At 32.7% G+C, this 22,675-nt stretch overlaps 3 protein-coding genes across 5 annotated transcripts; all 3 read left to right on the plus strand.

Moving 5' to 3' along the window:
• Positions 1 to 254: 254 nt before the first annotated feature.
• Sas-4 (spindle assembly abnormal 4) lies at positions 255 to 5,589 on the plus strand. Of its 2 annotated transcripts, XM_072890538.1 has the most exons (6): positions 255 to 410; positions 511 to 658; positions 944 to 1,957; positions 2,042 to 4,458; positions 4,584 to 4,779; positions 4,951 to 5,589. In XM_072890538.1, exons 3-6 carry the CDS (start codon positions 956 to 958, stop codon positions 5,080 to 5,082), a joined length of 3,747 nt encoding a protein of 1,248 aa, XP_072746639.1. In that variant the 5' UTR covers positions 255 to 410; positions 511 to 658; positions 944 to 955; the 3' UTR covers positions 5,083 to 5,589. The 2 variants fall into 2 exon arrangements, with proteins under 2 accessions (XP_072746639.1, XP_072746638.1); XM_072890537.1 differs by having other exon boundaries at positions 944 to 4,458.
• Positions 5,590 to 6,079: 490 nt separating this feature from the next.
• On the plus strand, positions 6,080 to 12,310 carry LOC140664888 (protein zer-1 homolog). Its single transcript, XM_072890490.1, has 10 exons — positions 6,080 to 6,320; positions 6,696 to 7,277; positions 7,364 to 7,646; positions 7,786 to 8,083; positions 8,163 to 8,368; positions 9,037 to 9,208; positions 9,691 to 10,014; positions 10,118 to 10,267; positions 10,387 to 10,639; positions 10,747 to 12,310. Exons 2-10 carry the CDS (start codon positions 6,815 to 6,817, stop codon positions 10,944 to 10,946), a joined length of 2,349 nt encoding a protein of 782 aa, XP_072746591.1. The 5' UTR covers positions 6,080 to 6,320; positions 6,696 to 6,814; the 3' UTR covers positions 10,947 to 12,310.
• A 1,246-nt stretch (positions 12,311 to 13,556) lies between these two features.
• Positions 13,557 to 22,593, plus strand: LOC140664692 (uncharacterized). 2 transcript variants are annotated; one of them, XM_072890052.1, is made up of 12 exons: positions 13,557 to 13,827; positions 14,269 to 14,361; positions 14,697 to 14,899; positions 15,073 to 15,140; positions 15,216 to 15,293; positions 17,344 to 17,810; positions 18,610 to 18,766; positions 19,164 to 19,328; positions 19,472 to 19,990; positions 20,512 to 20,650; positions 20,791 to 21,013; positions 21,134 to 22,593. In XM_072890052.1, exons 2-12 carry the CDS (start codon positions 14,336 to 14,338, stop codon positions 21,711 to 21,713), a joined length of 2,625 nt encoding a protein of 874 aa, XP_072746153.1. In that variant the 5' UTR covers positions 13,557 to 13,827; positions 14,269 to 14,335; the 3' UTR covers positions 21,714 to 22,593. The 2 variants fall into 2 exon arrangements, with proteins under 2 accessions (XP_072746153.1, XP_072746152.1); XM_072890051.1 differs by having other exon boundaries at positions 13,558 to 13,827; positions 18,607 to 18,766.
• Positions 22,594 to 22,675: the final 82 nt, after the last annotated feature.

The following is a 22,675-nucleotide window of genomic DNA, read 5'->3' on the forward strand; positions in this document are numbered from 1 at the left end:
TAATTTATATTTCAAGTATTTTATGTAATAACATAAAAAAGCTCTTTTTCTTGCATGATAACTTGCCTGAAATATACAAATATGTATATGTCTATGGTTCCCTCCAATCCTCTCATGCTACGATCGCGAAAGGGGAATTATACCCCCACTCTCAAATTTTTGTCGTAGGATTAGAGGTTTAAGGGGAAGATTCCGGACCGAAAATGTCGTAGGATAAGAGGTTCGACTGTACATCCATTCTAGGTTATTTACTCCTATGAAAATTAGGTTGGCATCTCAAGTAATAACAATAAAGATGGCATTTTGAAATGATAACCGTTTGAAATATAATTCTGAAGTATATTATCAACATAATTATAAAATCGTATATTTATATTGTCATGATTTAAAATCGTATTTGTATTATACAGGTAGGTGTATATTTACAAAATACGAGATATTAAATTTACATTTAAAAAATAAAATGAAATTATAAATATCAATTATTAATAATTACCTTTATTATTTTAGGTTAGGACGCATTGGATTTATCTACAGTTTAAATGCATTTTATGTCGTTTAACTTTTAAGACATATTAAAACAAATAAAACTACCTCACATTGATATTATACTGTTCAATGCCTTCAAAAAAACATACTACTTGTATATTTTCTTTAAGTAAGTTATTCTTGTTTGTATCTTTTATATATATATTGAGAAATTATTGTTCTCACAGAAACTTGAATTTTTTTCTGATTTTATTTATTACATTTGACACTTTTCCTTTTGCAAATAATTTATACTTAGATATTACTATACAATATAAATATATATATATATATATATATATATATATATATATATAATTAATACACAGGAATACAATTATTTATAAATTGTTACATATTATTTTTTAAAAAACTTCTTAAAAAAGTAAATAATTGATAATTTCAATTATTTCAGGTATTGTAAGCCATGGATATAGAAGCTTCCATAGTTGAGCGATTACAAAATCTAAGACAATGGCAAATGGAACAACAAGAAAGGCTATTGAAACAACAACAGATGCAAAGAGAGGTTTTAAACCATGAGCAGAATCGTATTTACCAAGCTCTTGGTTCGACTATACATGACCTTAATAACTTTATTGAAAATACGGAGAATGTACATGCTATCCATGAAATAGATGCAACAGAACCAATATTTGATGAAGCTTCAGTTCTTCAGTGCAGTGCAGAAAATTCGAATAATGTATTTGAAATGATGGACAAAGGAGTATCAATAAATGCTAATGCATTGTGCGAAACTTATAAAGATGAACAACCTAAGGATTCAGATCATATTTCCGCATTTGTTGATAAAAGTAAAAATTCTGTAAAACGTTATAATTCTGGTATATTATCGCAAGAAGAAGAATTAAGTAGCGACTTATTAATGGAAGGGATAAAACCACTATCATTGAATAATGTAGTTTCAAATAGATGTGTCACAATTGATGATATTCCTCTTCCTTCACCTAAAAAAGATTTTCAAACACTGTTGGAAGAGAAATTGAGAAGAGAGTCAGAAGCTATATCAAATGCGTGCACTGATGCAAAGACTAAACCAAAGAAACCATTCCTTAAGAAAGGGCAAGGACTTTCGAGATTCAAGATCTCTAAAAATTCAAAGGAATCAACAACTATCAGGAAACAAAACACGTCTTTATCTTCTAAAGAGAGTATTGATAAAAGTGATAAAAGGAAATCTACTATAAATAAAGATATAATCTCGAAATCTCCGAATAATTCTGTTACAAGTGGAAAGCGACAATTAAGTTTAAAAACTGTTCCATTACCAAGAAATAAGATCCGTAATAAATCTGAATATATTACTTCAAATCAACAAACTGCATATAATACTTCTACTCCATCAAAATTTGTGCAAGAAATGAATATGTCGGATATTGATTCTAAGACAGAAAAAGAATTGGAGGAGGTAAGGATATTTGAACTTTTAGAAGAAAAAGCGGAAAATTCTAGTTTTTGTTCAACATCGAGCACAGTACTTGCTTTTTTGCAGCAGTCCACGCCATTTAAAATAAAGAGGAGATTAAATGCAGGAAGTGAAAACGATGTCGTGGCGAATACGAGACAGCAAAATGACGAACGAACGAGCGATACAATTGAAGCGGAATCGATGTCTCAGCGATCTACGCATATAGAAAATTTAAAACCCAGGATACAACATCAATTTAAACACTTTGGCATTCATACACGTTCTCATATTAGTACTGCCACCATCGATCCTTGCTCAGACACTGTAACTGTAAATGATATGCAAGAGGAAATACAGAAACATTTAAAAATCCCCAATCAATCACAAAATAATAAAGTACGTATAGATTATTTAAAAAATAAGGATATAGCTCTTATTGCTGCATTGTCATCAGAAAGCGAAGAGGGAGACAAGGAAAGTTTAGCGCGTGATAGTGAAGCGGATGTGAATCATCGCGTTAGATTTTCGGAATATAACGAATATAGAACTATAGATTTAACTGACGCGGCAAATAAATCTCCCTTGAGAAATCATCTCGAGCAACAAGATTGGAATGATCATTCCATTGATTCGTCAGATTTATCTGACGTCGAAGAGAAACCATCGTTAAATGATGAAAAACAAATGTCTCCCCTAAAAGTTATGAGCAATGATGAAGTAACTAATACCTCGAGACGATCGTTCTTACAGGAAGATATAACGAAAAATTCATATTATTATTTAACGAAAAGTGTAAATGTTCCCGAAGAACATTCTCCAAATTATGAAAGTAAATCACCAGCCGAATATATATACGATAGTAATGAATATACAATAATGGAAGAAATTATTCAAACATCTGACGAAGAGCAATCCGTTTCGTCGTCATCGTCATTATTGTCAGATGCTCATCAAGGACTGAATACGCACAAAAGGAAAGAATATATAGTGAAAAGTGAGTCAGAAAATATAACGATAGAAAAGATAGCAAAAATGCATTCGAATGCGGAAGAAATCGATTTTTATCATTCGTCCGAAGATCAGATAAATCGGACAAATTGTTTCGGACCAGAACTTTTGAAAAGTCGTTTATTAGAACTTGAGAAAGAAATTGATATATTTCGAAAGGAAAGTGCAGCTCTGTTGCTTCAGCGTCGAAATCTACAAGAAGAGCAGACGATACTGCGTAAAGAATATGCAGAGAAGGAAAGAAATTTCGAGGAGAACAGAAAAAGAGTAGAAAACCAATTAGAGGAAGAGAAAAAAAGACTGACACGTGAGAGGATAGCAATGGAGAATAGAATTCGCGATGCTCAAGAAAAGGCGAGGCAAAATAAAATAGAAAGACAGAAGGCGCAGAGCTTGCAAGAGCAGTTAGAAAAATTGAGAGACGAACTGAATATCAGAGAGAGTAGGTGGAATGCCGCCGAATCAAGATACAAAAGTGAGCTTCGCGTACTACGAGTAGAAATTTTAAAATTGAAAGAAGAGATCGCAACTCTACGGAACATTAAAAAAACAAACGTCAGAAATATCAAGAAGAGTACAAGTGGACAAATGATTACAAAAGCTATCAATAAAATTAATAAACGTATCATCGTGGTTCCGTCCAAAGAGCTTCCAGCGAAGTTGTCGCAAGATTTGTCGGATTTATCGGATGTTTCTACTCACGACAATGATGATAACGACGAAGATAAAGCTAGAAATAAATCGATGGAATCGATTGTAAAAACGATTAATATAAACGACGATGTTGAACAAATAGAGAATATATCTGTAAATAATAAAGTAGAATCTAAACAAGCCGGGACTGATTCACAGCCAAAATGCAATAAAACAACGGATAAGAGTATCGCGAAGAAAAAGCAGTATTTATACGAAAGTTTATTAAAAGATGCAACATCCGATTTCTTGGAGGATCAAAATCCGGTTCATATTAAGCAAGATATGAATGAGTCAACAGGTACGCAATTGCAAAATGCGAAAAACGACGGAACATCAGGGAGAAGCAGTGATAAATCTCATCATAAGTCCACAAACGAGAACCTCGGATGTACAACGGCTTGTGTTGCGAATACAACAGAAATATCGTACGGATCACGCGAAGTGAATCAAAATCCGTCAGATAAAAACGATATAAGGATGCAAAATGAATGTTGGATGACATTGCCCGAAAAGAGTTTAAACTCTCCATGTCCCACCTCTTTTCGTCATCGGACTAGCGGAACGAATTCTAAGGATATCGTAAAACAGATTCAATATTCGGATGGACGTATAGAGTACTGGTATCCGAACGGTAATGTCAAGAAAGTCTGTCCCGACCGAGGAATCACAAAAATGATTTATTACAATGGAGATGTTCGCGAGACTAACAAGGATGGAAAAGTAAAATATTTCTACGCTACGACTCGAACATGGCATACGACAACTCCTGAAGGTTTGGAGATTTTAGAGTTTCCTGAGTACGTTTTTATTTCCTTATATATATATATATGTCTTTTATTATCACGTTTGTTTATTTGATTTTCCTTGATTTTTATTTATACTTAAATAATCAATATATGTATAATAAATAAAAAATATATAGCGGTCAAGTGGAAAAGCGTACGTCCGATGGTACTGTTGAAGTGTCATTTCCGGACGGCGCTATACGAATAACACAAACAGATGGTACAGAGAAGTGGTCCTTGCCAGATGGGACAGTAGCACAAACTTTCATTAATGGCGATAAAATTCTGACTTTACCGAATGGTCAGAGAGAAATTCATACGAAAGAACATAAGGTAAGAACGAATCTAATTCAATTTTATTATTTTAAAATGTACTGTTTTTGATTTATTCATATAAATCTTATATATCTCGCCTTTTTTATCCAAGCATAAATATATTTATATAATACATTTTATTCATATAAATATGTTTCAATTAATGTCACATATAATCAAATGTTTTAGAGACGAGAGTATCCCGATGGTACTGTGAAGCTAGTATATACGGATGGTATTCAAGAAACACGGTATTCCAGTGGAAGAAAACGATTAAAAGACAAAGATGGTAATCTTTTGATGGATTCGTACGATAATTAAAATAAGTTTTTTCATTGATTGAAAAGATATTTTTTAATAGATTTTAATAGGAATTGTACAATAGAATCTCTCTATATTCTGAAATCGTCGTGAGTTTTCTTTTTGCTATTCTGTGATCTCTCTTAATGGATTACCTATGTATATTGTGAAATCAAAACATTATCTTTATTATAAAGATTCCTTTTAATTCTTACTGTTATTTTTAATGGTATATATACACGTTCAATATTGCTCTACTGATAAGTTATTGTTGATTACTGATTAGTTTAAGAAAATTCTTAGAATTCTAGATATCAGAAATTTGCTATCTGATATTCTACTTGATACTTCAAGAAATAATAATTTAATATCAGTCTAAATAGCAAGATAGATAGACGAATAAAAAAGATCTAGCGTTTGTGTATAATTATAGTTAATTCATAATAGCATAAACAATTGCATATAAAATAATTATTTTTATAGAAATTTTTATAAAAAACTTAATTTTATTATAAAATAAAAAGTAATACAGAGTAATAAAGAAAAATAAATTGTTCTAATTTATAAACAATTACTGAAGGCACTTAATAGTGCTGCCATAAATATTTATTTGCTTTTGTTCGGCTCTTATTAACACATTACCTCAAATTTTTATAATTTTTTATAATTTTATTCCTCTCGAAAAATTAAAACTTGCTATGAAATATTGGCCTTAACTTGATTTTTGTATAATATATATTAGTTTTGTAGCATAGCATCGTTAACACGCTATTATTTTATCAAAGACAATTGATATGAATAAGTGTATTTTCTAATAGTAAATCTTAAATATTATATAGACAAATTTACTTATTAAAATATAGTAAAATCATGTAACATCGGAGGATTAAATCAAATTTGAAGACACATCGCAAATGAATAATCGATAAAAAAAATCGAGCATCGATTAATCTCGATTAAACATTGCCTTCTAGATATTATGTATCTTTTAGATTCTCTTCTAGATACATCATATATTCTATGTATGTAATATATTCTACATATGCAATATGCATTACATGCGTAAATTCTGAACTGTAATCGATAAAATATTATTTTAAATAGCGTGCAAAGAGATACAGTAAAATATGAAGTGAGAAACGTCAAACTCTACATGCGACGCATAAATACATGGCACAAGCAAGAGGAGTGAAGAAGGGAGAAAACAATATAGAGAGAACAGTTATTAGCGACGAACGACGACCGTGGCAAAGGCAAAGGTGATGCATACATGGTTGTAATAGTGACGGTGGTGGCGACAGTGCAGTGGTAACAGCTGTAGCTAAAGCTTTCCGGAGTATTCTAAATCGTGAAGAAAATCGTGTCGTGTTATTTCTCGATGCGCAGCTCGAGTCGCATCGGGATCGAGCCACGTCGTTTCTAACACGAGTTGACGAGTCGTATTTTTACGATGCGTGACGATTACACGTTACATTAAAATTACATTAAACAGCACTGGATGAATTAGCTAAATGCGGTCAGCGGACAGTTGGTATACAACAACATTTCTGACATACGCCATGTCGCGCGTCTCCAGCTGATGTCCGTCAGTCCTTGTTTATTCGACGTTTATTCGACGTTTATTATTTCTCTAGGTGCATATATTTGCGATAGCCAAAATTGCGCAATCACAGAAGGGTGCTGTATGTAGCAGACGTCTTCTCTCATGCGTGATTCGGTCGTGATCCAATAAATAATCGCTGCGTTCGAGAGAATGGCTGAGCTGGATGACTTATTTCATACGGATCAATATGTAGGCCCGGAACGTCTCACCGATTTGTGTTTCAAGCTGATCTGCGAGAATCTCGACATAATCTCGACAAAAGGAAGACGCGGTCATCGGATATTACGAAAAGGAATAACCTTTCCGAGCGAGATATGCGACAAGATTATCGAATATGCGCAACACAGCGAGGCGACCGAAGACGACGATTGTTTCTTCTCGATTTTCAAAAATTTAACAGCGACCCGCCTGAAACATGTTAAAATCTCCAATTGCAGCTTGACCGATGTCTCGGTCAATACGCTGGTCAAACACAAACTCCACGACTTAGAACTTACAGATTGTAGTAATGTAACGGAACTTTGTATCGAGTATATTAATGACAATTCAGAGAATTTGCACAATTTAGCGTTTCATGGAACTTCAATGGTTGTACCGTCAAGTTTGAATGCAGGTAAATTTATTCTATTCCACAGTTGTAACATAACAATATCTAACAAACGAATTGTTGGTTAAACCATTTGACATGTTTTATTGCAGCTGATTCATCTATCGATTACTATAAACGAGGATATGTTTTTAAAACGCCAAATTTAAGACGATTAGCATTAGGATATGTAGGAATACCTGCGTCAGAATATGCTGTGCTTCTAAAAGGATTAATCCATCTGACGCATTTGGATCTATCTAATAATTTTGACATTGGTACTTTTCACTTTCATTCTTTGGTACCAAATTTAGTGTCTTTAACTTTATACAATGTCAAAATCAATACCAATCCAAAGTCTTTTGTTAAAAACATCTGTCAGTTGAAGAATTTAAGGTATCGTAGTTGTAATCATATAAATAATATAAGTATAAAACATTTAATTGTAAAATTTTCTAAGAACTATAAGTATTGCTAAATAATATAGAATTGTCTCTGTGTTGAAAAATATAAACTTAATAGAATATTTTTATAGGCATTTGGATATTTCACAATCAAATTATAAGCACGGACAGTTTGATGAGCCCAATAAGATTTTATGTGATTTAGTGAATGGTTTACCTCAGTTGGTATCTTTAGATATCGGCGGCACAAATCTTGCGGGTAGAGGCGTAGCCGAACGTCCTATTGATACGAAAATTGAGGATTCCAAAATTAGTCAGCTCTCTGACATACCAGGTCTTGCGTCCAGAATGAATAAACCATTACAATTTTTAGGACTTTATGGTACTGCTCATGGTGCTTGCAGGAGACATGACATACCGGCAAAAATAGTGAGTTGTAATATATGATTAAATTTGAATATATGTATTAATATTTTCTTTATTGATTTTTATGTGACTCGATTTCCAGGTGGCTGGTGATGCAAACGAAGATCAAATATTGATTGCAGCTCACGTTTGCATGGACAATAAACAGGAATTATTACAAAAGGTATTGAGCGATTTGTATCATGTATTTAGGTATGAAAATTGTCATAGAATGGATCAAGCGCTATGTACAGTCTTGGAAGCAATGGAAAAGCATCCAGCTGAGAAGCATATACAGATATCAGGAAGGTATACACAATATATACTTGTACATTTTATTCAAAAATTATTCACTATCAGAAAAAGTAATTGTAAGATTTAAGAAAGCATTATTAATGTTACACAAATATCTCTAATATTATATTGATATACAAGATGTTCCAGATTTGTTCTTCTAAATTGTGTCAGTATATATATTTTACGAGTAGAAATAAGAAAAAAATATATAAACATAGACTTACAAATGCTTTATTACAAAGTTATAAGAAAAATGAAATAAAATGATAACAGACTTATTATTAATAGGTATTATATTTATCATATGAGCAGTAAATACTTAATATTACATTTAATATTGCGTTTACGGGGATAACGGAAAATCAATACGAAATTTACATGATGATAAATTCAATTAGCACTGTCAATCTTGTATTGAAAACAATAATGGACGTTTTGAAATAGAACAGTAATAATTAACACAAATTGTGTAAATATATTAGATCGTCGATCTATTTTTACACAACAGCATATTAATAATAAAAGTACAAGTACATTATTATTTTTTTCATTTTTGTTTTAATTTTTTAATAAAGCAATTGTAAGCTTATGTTTATATAACATTTTTTTCTTACTTCTACTCGTAAAACATACTGGCACAGTTTGACAGAAAAATTTGAAACGCTCTATATATGTTGCAGTGCTACATTATTTTACATAGTAAAAATGAAGGAAAAAGGTGAACTAGTAGCGCGAATGAAGAGGAGGATTATCAGTACCTTACTAGCCGGTATGAGCGTACACAGAGACGAGGAGACTATGATGAGGAACGGTTGTTTGGCGTTGTGTCAATTCCGCATACCACAAGATGTGGTTTGTATTATTTTTAATCTTTTAACCCTTTGTAATCACTGAGGATTTGAAGTCTGAAAATTTCAATCTAAAATTTCTTCTATATGAAAGGAGAACGAAATCTGAACGTTTATCTCTTTGAACATTCGAATTAAAAATCTATTGGATAATGTAGTAGATACTTTGAAAAGTAATCTTGATTTTTATCTGATTTTTTTAAAAGCCTAGAACTATCAGAAAACCTAACTTTAAGTTCAAAGACTCAGTGTGCTTATAAAAGGTGAGAGAAACATATGTGCTTACAGAGAATTAGGTTTTCTTATTGCAACGTGGTAATAACATCATATTTTACCGAATAAATTCTTTGTGATTAAATCGCGCGATTATCAAAAGAAAATGTTTATTTATCGAGATAGGTAGTAAGAGTATAATTAACCATTTTTGTGGTGCTAATTTGACTATTGCAATCGCACATTGTTATCATCTCATTTTCATTTTTGTAGATGTCGAATTACGAAGCGTTGGTGAAGGTTCTTTTACATTCAGCCAAACATGCGGAACCAGAGAGTTTTGTTCAAAGAATCGGCATATATCTATTAAATTCTTTGGCTTGTCAAGTGGAAGGTAAAGAGAAGAGACTACTCGGCAAACTAGGTTGCGTTAAGACTATGTTAGAATTGGTCGAATATAGGATAGAACATGACACATTTGACGACGTATTAGAAGTCGCGTGGTCAACTATGTGGAATATGACGGACGAAACGTCTGTAAATTGCCAACGATTCTTAGATGAAAAAGGCATGGCGCTTTTTCTTCAATGTGTAAAGGTATAGTTTCATTATGTATGTTTATATATTATACATAATGATACATTGCGCTTAATTTGTTATATACATTTTTATTTATAATATTCTTTCGCATATTGTGTAGCAATTTCCAAGTAAGGAAGAATTATTGAGAAATATGATGGGTTTACTCGGCAATGTGGCGGAAGTTGAATACCTTCGAATTCATCTTATGCAGGAACAATATGTAACTGTCTTTGCCAGGCTGTTACTCTCTAATAACGATGGAATTGAGGTATCATATTTCTTTCTTTTCCTTCGATTAATTATTAACTATTCCAATTTTATTTGAGGTCTCAGTTTCATTTTTTACTGTGTAAAATAGCAACAAATATATTTTTTTTACTTGTATAGGTTCCGTATAACGCTGCTGGTATATTGGCACATATGGCATCCGATGGCCTTGAAGCTTGGACGATAGAAAAACCAACTCGCAACGAGGTCCTTAAATACATGGTACAAGCCATCGAAAGTTGGGATTTAAATGCAGAACGTAATATCAATTATCGCTCGTTTGGACCATTATTGCGTCTATTGGATGTCTATCATACTTCTCCGTGTCAACATTGGGCTGCCTGGGCTCTCGCCAATCTCACCAAAGTATATCGTACGTATACGATATTAATATTCATATTTGTGTCGTGAATATATATGCGCGTCTATTTACGTATTCGCGTCTGTGACTATTTCACAGTAAAATCCGATCTGTTTTAGCATTCAAATATTGTGCATTGGTAGTAAAAGAAGGAGGAATGGAGAAACTGCATGCAGTGATAGCTGATCCCAGACCGTACGAACGTATAAAAGAACTCGCAAATTTAGTCATTGAAAATTGCTATCAATACGAGACTCATTCGGACGATGTAAACGGTTCTAATTCAGCCGCAGATCCGGAATATAGTCTCGATGGTTAAAAAAAATCGTTAGTAACGTTGTTACACACGTTGCATAACTTATGTCGTTTCTTTAAACAAAACAAATTATAATTAGTACCATTAAGATGAACAATAGCAGAGGAATTTAAATACATAGAGGAACCAGATTAAAAAGTGTGTTAAATTAACTCTATGAGACAATTTCTTCGATGAAAAACGATGAAAACGAACGGATGCTCAATATTATAATTACAAAGGTTGTGTATGCATGTGTGTATACCGCGCGCGCGCGCGCACGTGTGTGTGTGGTACGTGTATGTATGTGTGTGTTTAACATGTATAAACGTAGAGTATTTTGAAATGACTGTTCAATTACCGGCAAATATTCACCGCATACATTATTGCTGATAATTAATAGTCGATTTTGAACCGAGAATACGTTATCCGATCGATGGTGTGTGTACATAGTCCGCTTATCGCACAGTCGAGTTTTCATATTCTGAACACCTCTATTCTTAATGAACTTCCATAAACTAAGCTTTTCTTCTCGCGTTGTTCTTTCACTAATTCACATTACCCACTTTTCGTGCATAGAATGAAATGACTAATGAAATTATGGACATGAATATGTGATTGTCCATGCAAATTTTCATTTTACGACATTGGAATAAGAGTTGAGGGAAATTGGGGCAATAATTCAAAATAAGAAAAATTGTATTGAAAATAAAATTCAAAAGTCTGATTGGGAAAATCGAAAATGAATAATTGAGGCAATAAGTACAATAATTCAAAATTGAAAAAATTGTATTGAATAAAATTCAAAAGTCTGATTGTGAAAAGCGAAAATGGATAATTGCAGCTGATTGCAGTTACACATTATTATTATTATCTTTAGCTAAGTATATTAACTTTCATACAATATATAGATATATATATTTTTCGTCTTTTCCCCTCTTTCCTCTTTCTTTATCTCTTTTTGCAGATAATATATGTATAATATTGTAGAAATAATTTTTTGTTCTCATTAGAGGATTTTTTCAACAAGCATGATAAAAAAAGATAAAGGAAGAAGAATCTCTTGGAAGAATCTCGTATATGTAAATAAAATGACGGAAAAGCAATATATTAAATTTAAATAATGTTTTGTATATTATCATTATCATTAAAAAAATTTCTAAAAAAATTAACTTCATCAATTTGTACCAATTATGTAGTTGAACGTATTATTTTTAATAAATTTCCGGCTTTGTGTTTTATGTAAGTTGAGCAAGAAAATGTACGAAGAAATAATTACAGCAAGTATTAACGTTGTCAATATAACATATGTGATGATGTAAGCACATAATATGCATTGAAGCGTACCCGGTTTGTTCAATATATAATACAGCATAATATCTTCAAGATTAATGCAAATATGTACAAATATGCATTTTATTTTCCCTCTTTTTACCTTTTCTTTCTTTAAGAAGTAATAATTATGATATTGATTGTAAATATATGAAGATTTGCTTCCTCTTTGATTCATAATAATGATATTTTGATGTCAATAAAGTACAATAATAACAGTAATTAAAAATAATATGTAATTAATATAATAATAATAAATATCTCATTCAAGTCCTACATACATTTTGTATAAAGTTGATACATCGACTAAAGTGTGAAAAAATTCTAAAAATAAACTAAAAATTTTTCAGTATGTACACACATACATATATATATATATATATATATATATATAATTAAAATATATTTTGAATTATTATATTTTGGTTATATACAATTAAACAGTAATATGTTTTATATTCAGCGCAAAAAATAATGATTTTAATTTATTATATAAAAATATATTCTGCAAAATAGAATTATGTAGTACGTTTTATTATATATTATTAGTTGCGCGCAGTCTTTTTCACTTCACTATTATTATTATTAAAAAGTTATATTTTATAAATATATATAGGCCAATAAATAATAAAATGTAATTTCTAATTTAATATATATATATATATATATATATATATATATATATATATATATTAAATTAGAAATTACATTTTATTATTTATTGGCCTTGTTTACACCAACATACTTTGATACGCGTACTAAATACTACTGGCCAATCATAGCCATTCCATTCTTTAGAAGACTGGCCATGATTGGCTAGTATAGTACTTAGTACGCGTATCAAGTGCTCGGTGTAAACTAAGCTATTATTTCTCTCTCTCTCTCTCTCTCTGTCTCTCTCTCAAAAAAAAAAAATTTTCCGTTATACTGCTTATTTCCAGCAGTTCTGATTGGCTTTCTGCTTTTCTGCCATGGTGTGAATTCAGCCTTAGGGTACTATTACATTTGTGGTACGACAAATTTTTCAAGCATATTGATTAGCTGTAGGAGATAGAGAAGTTTAGTCTCTAAAAATTTTCTATCTGGCAGCCAATCAACACGCTCGAAAAATTTGACGTATGACAAATGTAATATCGGCCTTAAGGTGTAAATCAGCCTCAAGTTTCGTTCTACGTACCGATTGGATCAAATAGAAAATTACTAGAGTTACTTGCCATAGCAGCCAATCAGTGCAAAGTTTGTCGTACGACCAATGTTACCCATCTAAATGTTTCGTTATGTCAATGATCATGAGATGCTACTCGTTATTCTGAAAATTTGGGTGCCGATTGCCGACATTTTATCTGCTCCGTTGGGCCAATGTCGTGACGCAACTTGACAATTTTCCGTGAAAGAACTGGTAAATTTATAAAGAAGAAAAGGAGACCAACAGCTTGCAACCAAGATAGTCGTGATTGCAGTTTTATCAAGATTAAGTTGAATATACGCACGTGTTGAACGGATCGAAGAATTCATTTTACTCGTGATAAGGAAATAAAGCTCTTCAAAATTGCAGCTCTTCTATCTTAGCGAGGTAAGTTTTCTATCCATGTTATGTGCGACATATCAAAAGATATCAGAATTACAGCCATTATTTTTAATATTGCACGTATATAATATTATCGATCTAGTCGTCGATTCATCGTTTTTATTTTATGATAAATCAGTGTCTCTGGAAAATTTCACATAAAATAAGTATTTCATTTCGTTATTGTTTATAATGATTTTGTCCAATATAATAAACGCTGTTTTTTATACTATTTTTTGCTATTTTTTTTATAGAAAAGAATTATCTCATTTTACGAGTGCTGCGCACATGGTCGATATTCGTTTTCAGTTCTAATCACATCATAATTAACCTGAAGCAACTTATGGCGTGAAAAAGAGACGATCAATGTATAATTTTCGGAAATATAATCTGTATCACACGTTGATACAGATATATGTTGTATAAAAATATTTGTTTTGTCCATAGACGCTGCATCCACTACAGTCTTCTTTCTCTTCCTCTCTCTATTTCGTTCATCCATAATATTGTAACCATGAGTTATGGTTATAATAAATACAGGTTGGTGAAGTATATTCGTAATGTTGCAAAGGTTGCATTTGACTTGCAAGATTAATACAAAATAATTTACTTCAATGATATAACAAATAAATCTTCTTCTATATTTCAAACAATTTTTATATAATTTCTTACTACAGACTTTAATACAAAATGCTACATTTGTGTATTAATAATTTATGTATTAATAAAACAACTTGTTCAATTGGTTTCAAAAAAGGCACAAATTTTTTGAATAAAGGTGTTGAAATATATATAGAGACATTAAATATATATATAGCAAAAAAAAAAAATAATACGCAAGTATAATGAGAAAATTCCTTGAATTTCTTTTATAGCTCCACTATGAGTTCTCGTGGTCGTGGATTTATTCCTCGTGGAGGAGGTTCTTATAGAGGAAGAGGTGGTGGTGGAGGAAACGAATGGAGCAGTAGTTCAGCGGGTGGAAATATATCAGGCAGAGGAGGTTATTCGTCTTCTAGAGGCGGTAGATTTAAATATTCTACAACAAGTTATGATTCTCGATCCAAATATAATTCAGGTAATGTTTGTGTTGGATGTTCATGAAATACATGTGATCAGTGTATACTTGAAAACACAATTTAGGGATTACTGTTTGAAATCATGAAACTTATGATACCAGAAGCAATAGTAAAAATAATAATAATAGAATAAATAGACAGTTCTGCTAATGCTAATGGCTTCTTGTAATAGGAGGATCAGAGAGATATTCTAGCAGAGGCGGTCGTGGTGAACATTCAAACAGTTATAAGAGACCTCGTGTAAGTATATAGAATGCATAAAAATATTGCAAATGTCTTTTTATATAGATATTTAAAATAAAGTATCTCTTATAGGATTCCTATTCTGGAAGGGATGACCATCGATCATCTAGCGACTCTGCACGTAAAAGGATAAGAAGTGATTCTTATCAGGTATGTGTTCTTCCCCTTTCATTTTCCGATCTGCTCCTTTCTATGTCACATAAGATAATTACTAATTTAAAGAGTGTGGAAAATAGTATAGTATTGATTTGAACTATCTGGTAGCTAATGACATTTCTATAATTGAGATATCGTTTTTAATTGGGAGATTTAAATATTATCTCTATCTTAATATAACATTTAATTGAGAACGATGGTCCTGAAAGCTTGTCACTTGTTAGTTAACTGTATTATATCAAAGATAAAGAGTTATACGAAGGAGTAGTAAATAATTTCAGGACACTCGTATATAAGAAAGATCGGCGTGCTTTAGGCGAAGCATTCATAAGTTGTCACTTTCCTTTCAAGCGACGCGTGCCAACGGCTTCTCGAACACTCGTTCTTTTTGCGTTGGGGCACTACTGCGGTGGAACGCTACGAAAACGTCAAATTATTAAAAGATAAATTATTCAAAGATGAAACATACCTAGATGGTATTTATAATATATTGCCTACTATACTCGCACATATGGGTCGTATTCAAATTTGAGAGCAGTTTAGAAAAGTCTGGACAAACGAATAGATGTATACGCATATATGTGCGAGTTATTCGCATCATGTTGTTCCCCGTTATAGTAAGAGTAATAAGCGCAATTAAGCTAATTTATTATGCAGTATATATGAGAGTATAGAGAAATTGTAGAAAAGATAAAATGCACGATGTCTCTTCTGATATATTGCCTTATGACATGGAATTTGGTGCAAAATACCATCTATAAGCACTCAGTACGATCAGTTATCTAAATTATATCAAAAGCTATAAATTATATGAGAGAGAGCGCAAGTTTTGAGTAATAATATATCTATACATTCGTAGACCTTTCCAATTAGAATGGACGTACGTTCCCGTTACTGACTTTGCGTTAACAATGATAAGGAGATTTAGAGAAAGAGAATTAATAGTTAAAATATTCCTATACAATGATGGAAATTACTTGGAAAGCATATGTGGAGACAATGTGAACAAGAATATAAAAATGGATATACGTATATAGATATACGTAATATAATATCGTCCGAAGTATATATCTTATTATTCCCAGGTGCGACCAAACACGACTATATTTAGAAATGATTATATACCTATATATACATAGCGACAGCTTTGTTTCTTTCGTGTTCGATTATCATCTTCGTATACACGAGAGATTTGATGCATCACGGAGGAATTTATTATAACAATACGATTATTCGCATGTAATAAGACATATAATTTGATTAATATTGGAAAGGTCTATCGAGAACATTATTATTACTATTATCGAATATATCGTCGAGTGGCGAAATAGAATTTGTTAGCTCGAGAGAAATGAATATTGCTAACCCACTACATATTTCCAAGAGATCGCAAACATTATATGAGCAAGATTACATTTTTACAAATTGTTGCGAAGTCAAATATAATAAAGTATAATAAAAATTTAGGGATTCTCGATATTTAGGGAAAGTCATTTGTTATAGGCGATTCAATGGGAACGAATATATAGAGGCCGTGATTCTGCCATGACGCTGGATCATTTTAAATGATAAAAGATTAGCACTGCATGTATCCGATCATCAAATGATGAAATATAAAAATGAATTTATAGAAAATAGAAACGTATCACAATATAATTACATCGATAATTATACTGTTAATCGATCAATCAATTTTTCATCAATTAGTCATCAGTTAGCCATTTAGTCAATCACTCGATGAATTTCGAAGTCGAAGTAGTCGATTAGCCCAGTTGGATACAGGGTAGCACAGTTAAGAATTAAATAGATATATATATAAATATATATGTAGAAAGAGCTACAAAAAGAATAAAAGGTAGGAAAGGGAACAAAAAAAAAGAGGGGAAAAGGATATGTATACATAAGCACACATACGTGTATACTTAGATGTGATATACATATGTGCGTAGAATAAAATGTAAGAAAAAGGAGCAGGAAACGAAATACAAAAAAAAAAAAAAGAGAGAAATACATGGAAGGAGCACAATTGAATTTGATTTGGCAGGGTGGAGGTAGCGGTAGCGGCTCACAGAGGTATTCGTCATACGGCGGTTCATCTGCATCGGCGCCCTACGACGATAATAAGGGATCATCGTCGTCCGCCGTTTACGAGGACAAGAGACAGAGCGAGCGCGCATCATCATACCACCGTTCCGAGGACCGTCATTCCGCATCGCGGAGCTACGCGCCACCGCCACCCCCTCGGATTAGCGAAATGGCGCCGCCCCCGACTCAGAGATACATCTCTAGTCGTGGAAGAATATCGCATCAGAGTTCGAATTACCGGGGTCGCATCTCGACTCGCGGCAGCAGCGGCAGAGGGGGTGCGTTTCATCGCGTGAGCTCACGCACGGACATCATGGCTCGCAAGCGTACTCTGCACTCGCTCGACTATCGTCGAAAGCTGCTGGGCTCACGCTCGCGCGACTACATCCAGCGTATGCGCATGACCACTACCAAATTGCGCAGGAGGTAAATTTATTAATACAGTCACATTTACCGCAAAATACCGTACGCAAAATACTATCCTCGTATAGCCGTATCCGTCCTTTGATCAGCCGGTTCGAAACGCAAACCGGCTCTCGGTCGATGACCAGAGTATATATCGCAAGACGATGATTAGAAAAAAAAAAGTATATATAAACGAAAGCAATACAAACAAAATACCTGTGTGAATAAATGCATAAGTAAATCAATCGATATATGTCCAAGGTCCAAGATACAAACAATTCGCACGAAATATATATATATATATATAAATCCGCTGCCGAAAGAGAGCTTTTTGCAGGGTTCTATAATAAAGAAGGAATCACAATGATGATACGTATAAACGCAATATCATGTGTGTATGTGTGTATCATCAAAACGCAATGTATAATCGCTTTTGATACGAGAACTAAAATAATTGTACTTTATTCATCATGAGAATTCTCTCTCTTTAAAGTTTGGTACACATAGCGGCACGACTATACTGTATTTATATAATAAATTTTTGGCACGGCCGAATGTACGTATGAAGAAATCAGAACGCGATATAAAAAAAAAAAAAGACGAATAGTAGATACTTTTAGCGTACGCTATGAAACGCATTTCATATTTTGGGACATAAGACCGATACTAAATCGATAATATCGCGATATTTGCTCTACGTATCATCTATCAGCTCAAGTTTTGCTCGATGATACAACACGAAAGATAAAGGAGCACGGAAACGGAAAAATAACGAAGAAAAATAATATAAGTCAAAACAAAATTGCTGTGTCATTAGTAGCGGTACTACTAGGCTACCCGGAAGTAAAAAGGACTCGGGATCGGGAACCAGCGTGAAGGACAAGGATAGAGAGATGGCCAAAGCCATAAATGCCGAGTTTTCCGATGACGATGATGAAGAGGATGATAATAAGAGTAATTGGGACGATGACGAGAAGGTAATTCAACTTTATTTTGTCAGACAAGTCTCTCGTTCGAGTATAACATTTGTAGATTTCATTAAATTATTCTAATTCGATTACATACATTACATACAGAGAGATGTAAACACGTAACGTATAAATTAAAATTTAAAAATTTATACTTGTGCAGATGTTACATTGTATTAAAACTTAATTTAGAAAATTGTCATTTAATCATTGAATATTAAACTGTGATCTGATATTTACCGTTAGATTCTCGCCAACGACCGACTCGTCTCAAGAATCTTCTCGCCTGTATTTAATTGCACATTATTACGATATTTCTGATACATATGTGTATATAAATGCAACTAATATTCTTCTATTTTTGCTCGAATCATTTTATAATATTTGTCCAATTAACGTTATACAGCCACATGAAGGCGACGAAGAGGAAGATATGGAACAGGAGGAGGAGAAAAAGAAGAAAGAGGACAAACGCAAAAAGGAGAAACAGGATAGAGAAAGAGAACATACTGAAGATGAAGAAGAAAAGGATGATGATATTAAGAGAGACGATGATGACCAGAAGAGAGAAGTGCGTTGTTTTTAGCATTGATTAATTAGTACTGATAATTATATATTATAATAATATTGATAATTATATTCATAAAATTATTCATTACTATCATTATTACCGTTTTTCCAACTCGTTAAAAATTCGATTAATTGAATACTTAGGTAGACGAAGACGATGATGATGATGATGACGACGATGAGGGTGATGATGAGGAACGAGGCGAGACTGAGAAAGCGGAACGCGATAGAGCTACAGGTTCTGAAGAATTACCAAGTAGGCGGGACGGTAGAAAATTCATAAAACTGAAATGTCCACATTGCGCCCATCACAGCGTAACTTTCAAAGAATATTCGCTTCACCTGTTCTCCGGTCGTCATAGCGCGGCAATGAAGCGTATCGCAGCTCGACACAAGGCGACTCTTACGCGTATGAGAGTCGTTCAACGACAAGAACAAAGACGTATCGAGGCTCGCGACGCAGCACGCGGCACATTGCCCTCACGTACTATGTTTTGTGCCATTTGCAAGTTGAATTATCGTTCCTTAAAAGCCGCCCATCAATTGTCCGAATCTCATCGTCAAATGAAACGATTTCTTACGCCATTCTGCCGCGTTTGCCGTATTCAATTCCGTTCACCGATGTTTTTCGAAACACACATGTGCTCCCTGGAGCATATCAAGGTAATTCTTATGTTTATAATATATGGTATCAACGTTATTTAGTCTTACCTTAGAACAATATTAATAACAAATATAATATGTAAAAAAAAAGGATTAGAAAGTAGCAAGGAACCCAACGCCAGATCATAAACACAAATTTAAAAATGAAAAAAAGATGATTTTGAATATTAGAATTTATTGATTATATATTTTTCATTTCAGGCTATTCTTAAAAATTGGGAGTAAATGAAAATCGAAATTATGTATCATACATAGCATTCATAGATTGTAAGAAGCAACAAATGATATATGACATAATTTCGAGTTTCATTTACTCACAATTTTACTGAAGATGATCTGATATAGAACCAAAAAGTCTAATCGATAACATATTCCAAATCATCTTTATTTTTATTTATAAATTTGCATTTCTAACTTTAGGCTCTTATCAGTTCTCTTCTTTACATATTGTATTTGTAATATACAGAACTCTATCAATTTTGTTTGTAATATTACTAACATAATCATATTCCTTTCGTCAGAGAAAAAGTATACTGCGAGAAAGAATGAACGCGAATGGGAGCGGCGAAGCTGAAGCAGATTCAAGCGCGCCTGAAGAAGATGACAAGGAAGTTAATCTTGACAACTTTATGACATTAGATTCCGTAGGTGATGTGGATGGTACGTAGCAAACAAGTATATCAAATATTTCTAATTTACAAATGTCTATATCGCGTGTCTATCTTAGAGCTAGCGTTGTGTCAAATTTAACACATCGCATTTTATGTCTATCTTAATATAGTATATCATCATATTTGCAGAAGACGAAGAATCTAACGATAAAAAGAAAGAAAAGGCCGAAGGTGAAAGTTCGAGCGAAGCGGAGAAAAAATCGAAGGGCAAACAAATGATAAAAGTCGGTGCGGAATACATAAAACGTGTCGAGGTACAATACTGCGAGTTATGCAAGGTATACCTGCCACGCAGTGAAAATACGGAAAGGGCGCTCGCGCTACATTGTTCCATGCGTAGTCATCTTAAACGGTATATCATATATATTTATATATGTCGATATATGTTTGTATTTAGCAACATAAGTAAATTAACATGTAAAACAAATTCAGTATACTTATCAGTATTTTATAATCGTATTACGTTTTGCAGATATGTGCGAGACAACGATGACAAAGCACTTAGACGTCAAGCGGAAAGAATACATCTGCAATCATCATCGTCTTCATCGGCCAATCTGAATTCTACTAACTCAAATGCTATCAATGCGTCAGAAACTTCAAAGACTTCTCCCACCCATTCCGAATCACAAGCATCGACAAATACTACGCAAGCAGTGATTACGATGGATAATAACGGCGTTGGCGACACGGAATACATCAAAATCGAGGAAGAAAAATTAAACAGCATGGAATCTGAAAAGAATACGAAAGATGGTAAGAATAATCAGGGTGATGAAGATGACGACGATGACTATCGCGCACATGGTGACGATAAACTAACTTGGGATGATGTCGATAAAGATCTAGGTGATATTTTAAGAGAAAGTGAAGCAGGAGCATCAAAATCGAGCGATGATGAGGATTCGCGTTACGATCGTTTTCGCAATTCAGATAAGAAGCAGCAGTCTGGAAAAGAGAAAGAAAATGAAAAGAATGAAGTTCTCGAGGATAAGAGCGGTAATAACAAGATTAAAGATTTAAAAGTTAAAGCTGATAAGACAGATATGTAATTGTAAAATCGATCGTTCTTACGCATTTTGGGTTTCGATTTATTTGATTGCTTCCTGTTCTTTTTCTCTAAAATTATCTTGATAACTTTTTTTTTTTTAGAGAATTACATGCATCATATTTACGTATATTTTCTTGAGCCATCTTGTTTAATCAAAACTATATATTCCTTCATCATTTATATTTCTTTATATTTCAATTAGAATATGTGTCAATTATTACAATGTACCTAGTGTATTTATAAGTCTTGTAAGTTTCAATTTCGATGTGTAAGTGCTATGTTATTCATATGATGAGACTAGTTCTGGAAGAACTATCAGTAAGAATGTGAACAAATATAATTATATATATATATATACTCAATAGAAATATTAAATATACAATTTTCAACTTTCAGTTATTTGCGTGGACGATCGCGTATGCGTCTAATCAATGTGTGTCTCATATGTAGGCACATAATTTAACTGATTATTGATAGATTATTGACAGATAAGTGACAGACTACATAATAAATTTCTCTTATTCCCTCTTTTTTTTTTCTTAAATCGACATTTTTTTTGCCTGTTTTCCTAAAACGAATCATAGTCTCAGTTCATCGAATAGTTATAAGTATCCTACTGATAAAATATTGTATCTAAAAAATGAATTCCTATAAGGGAGAATAAATATAAACGGTTTCACTTTGTCTCGCACGGTGTTGATGCGAAGGTTTCTTGCGTATGCGCAGCGAATGCAATATCCAATAACGTATCTAGTACACACAAGGTTGATGTGTTAAAAAAAATTTTTTTTCAAAATTTTTAAATTCTCCAATTGTACATTACAATAGCGTCTTTTGTGAATCTCTGTATATCGTTTAAATATAGATCTTAATTATAACAATATTTATTATTTTACATAATTTGTATCTATCTCATCAGTCTTCCAAGATTTTTGCGCCCATAAAATTATCCACATCCAGTAT

Source organism: Anoplolepis gracilipes, chromosome 4, assembly GCF_047496725.1.
Source record: "Anoplolepis gracilipes chromosome 4, ASM4749672v1, whole genome shotgun sequence".
NCBI lineage: Eukaryota > Metazoa > Arthropoda > Insecta > Hymenoptera > Formicidae > Anoplolepis > Anoplolepis gracilipes.

What these genes read in the sequence shown, in the direction of transcription:
- Sas-4 (XM_072890537.1), top strand. Translation starts at nt 956, where the DNA reads ATGGATATAGAAGCTTCCATAGTTGAGCGATTACAAAATCTAAGACAA. An exon ending in GAGATTTTAGAGTTTCCTGA is followed by an intron (nt 4,459 to 4,583) that starts GTACGTTTTTAT and finishes AAAAATATATAG; the next exon opens with CGGTCAAGTGGAAAAGCGTA. An exon ending in TTCATACGAAAGAACATAAG is followed by an intron (nt 4,780 to 4,950) that starts GTAAGAACGAAT and finishes CAAATGTTTTAG; the next exon opens with AGACGAGAGTATCCCGATGG.
- LOC140664888 (XM_072890490.1), top strand. Translation starts at nt 6,815, where the DNA reads ATGGCTGAGCTGGATGACTTATTTCATACGGATCAATATGTAGGCCCG. An exon ending in CATATACAGATATCAGGAAG is followed by an intron (nt 8,369 to 9,036) that starts GTATACACAATA and finishes TATATGTTGCAG; the next exon opens with TGCTACATTATTTTACATAG. An exon ending in TCCGCATACCACAAGATGTG is followed by an intron (nt 9,209 to 9,690) that starts GTTTGTATTATT and finishes TCATTTTTGTAG; the next exon opens with ATGTCGAATTACGAAGCGTT.
- LOC140664692 (XM_072890051.1), top strand. Translation starts at nt 14,336, where the DNA reads ATGAGTTATGGTTATAATAAATACAG. An exon ending in ATTGGGACGATGACGAGAAG is followed by an intron (nt 18,767 to 19,163) that starts GTAATTCAACTT and finishes AACGTTATACAG; the next exon opens with CCACATGAAGGCGACGAAGA. An exon ending in ATGCGTAGTCATCTTAAACG is followed by an intron (nt 21,014 to 21,133) that starts GTATATCATATA and finishes TACGTTTTGCAG; the next exon opens with ATATGTGCGAGACAACGATG.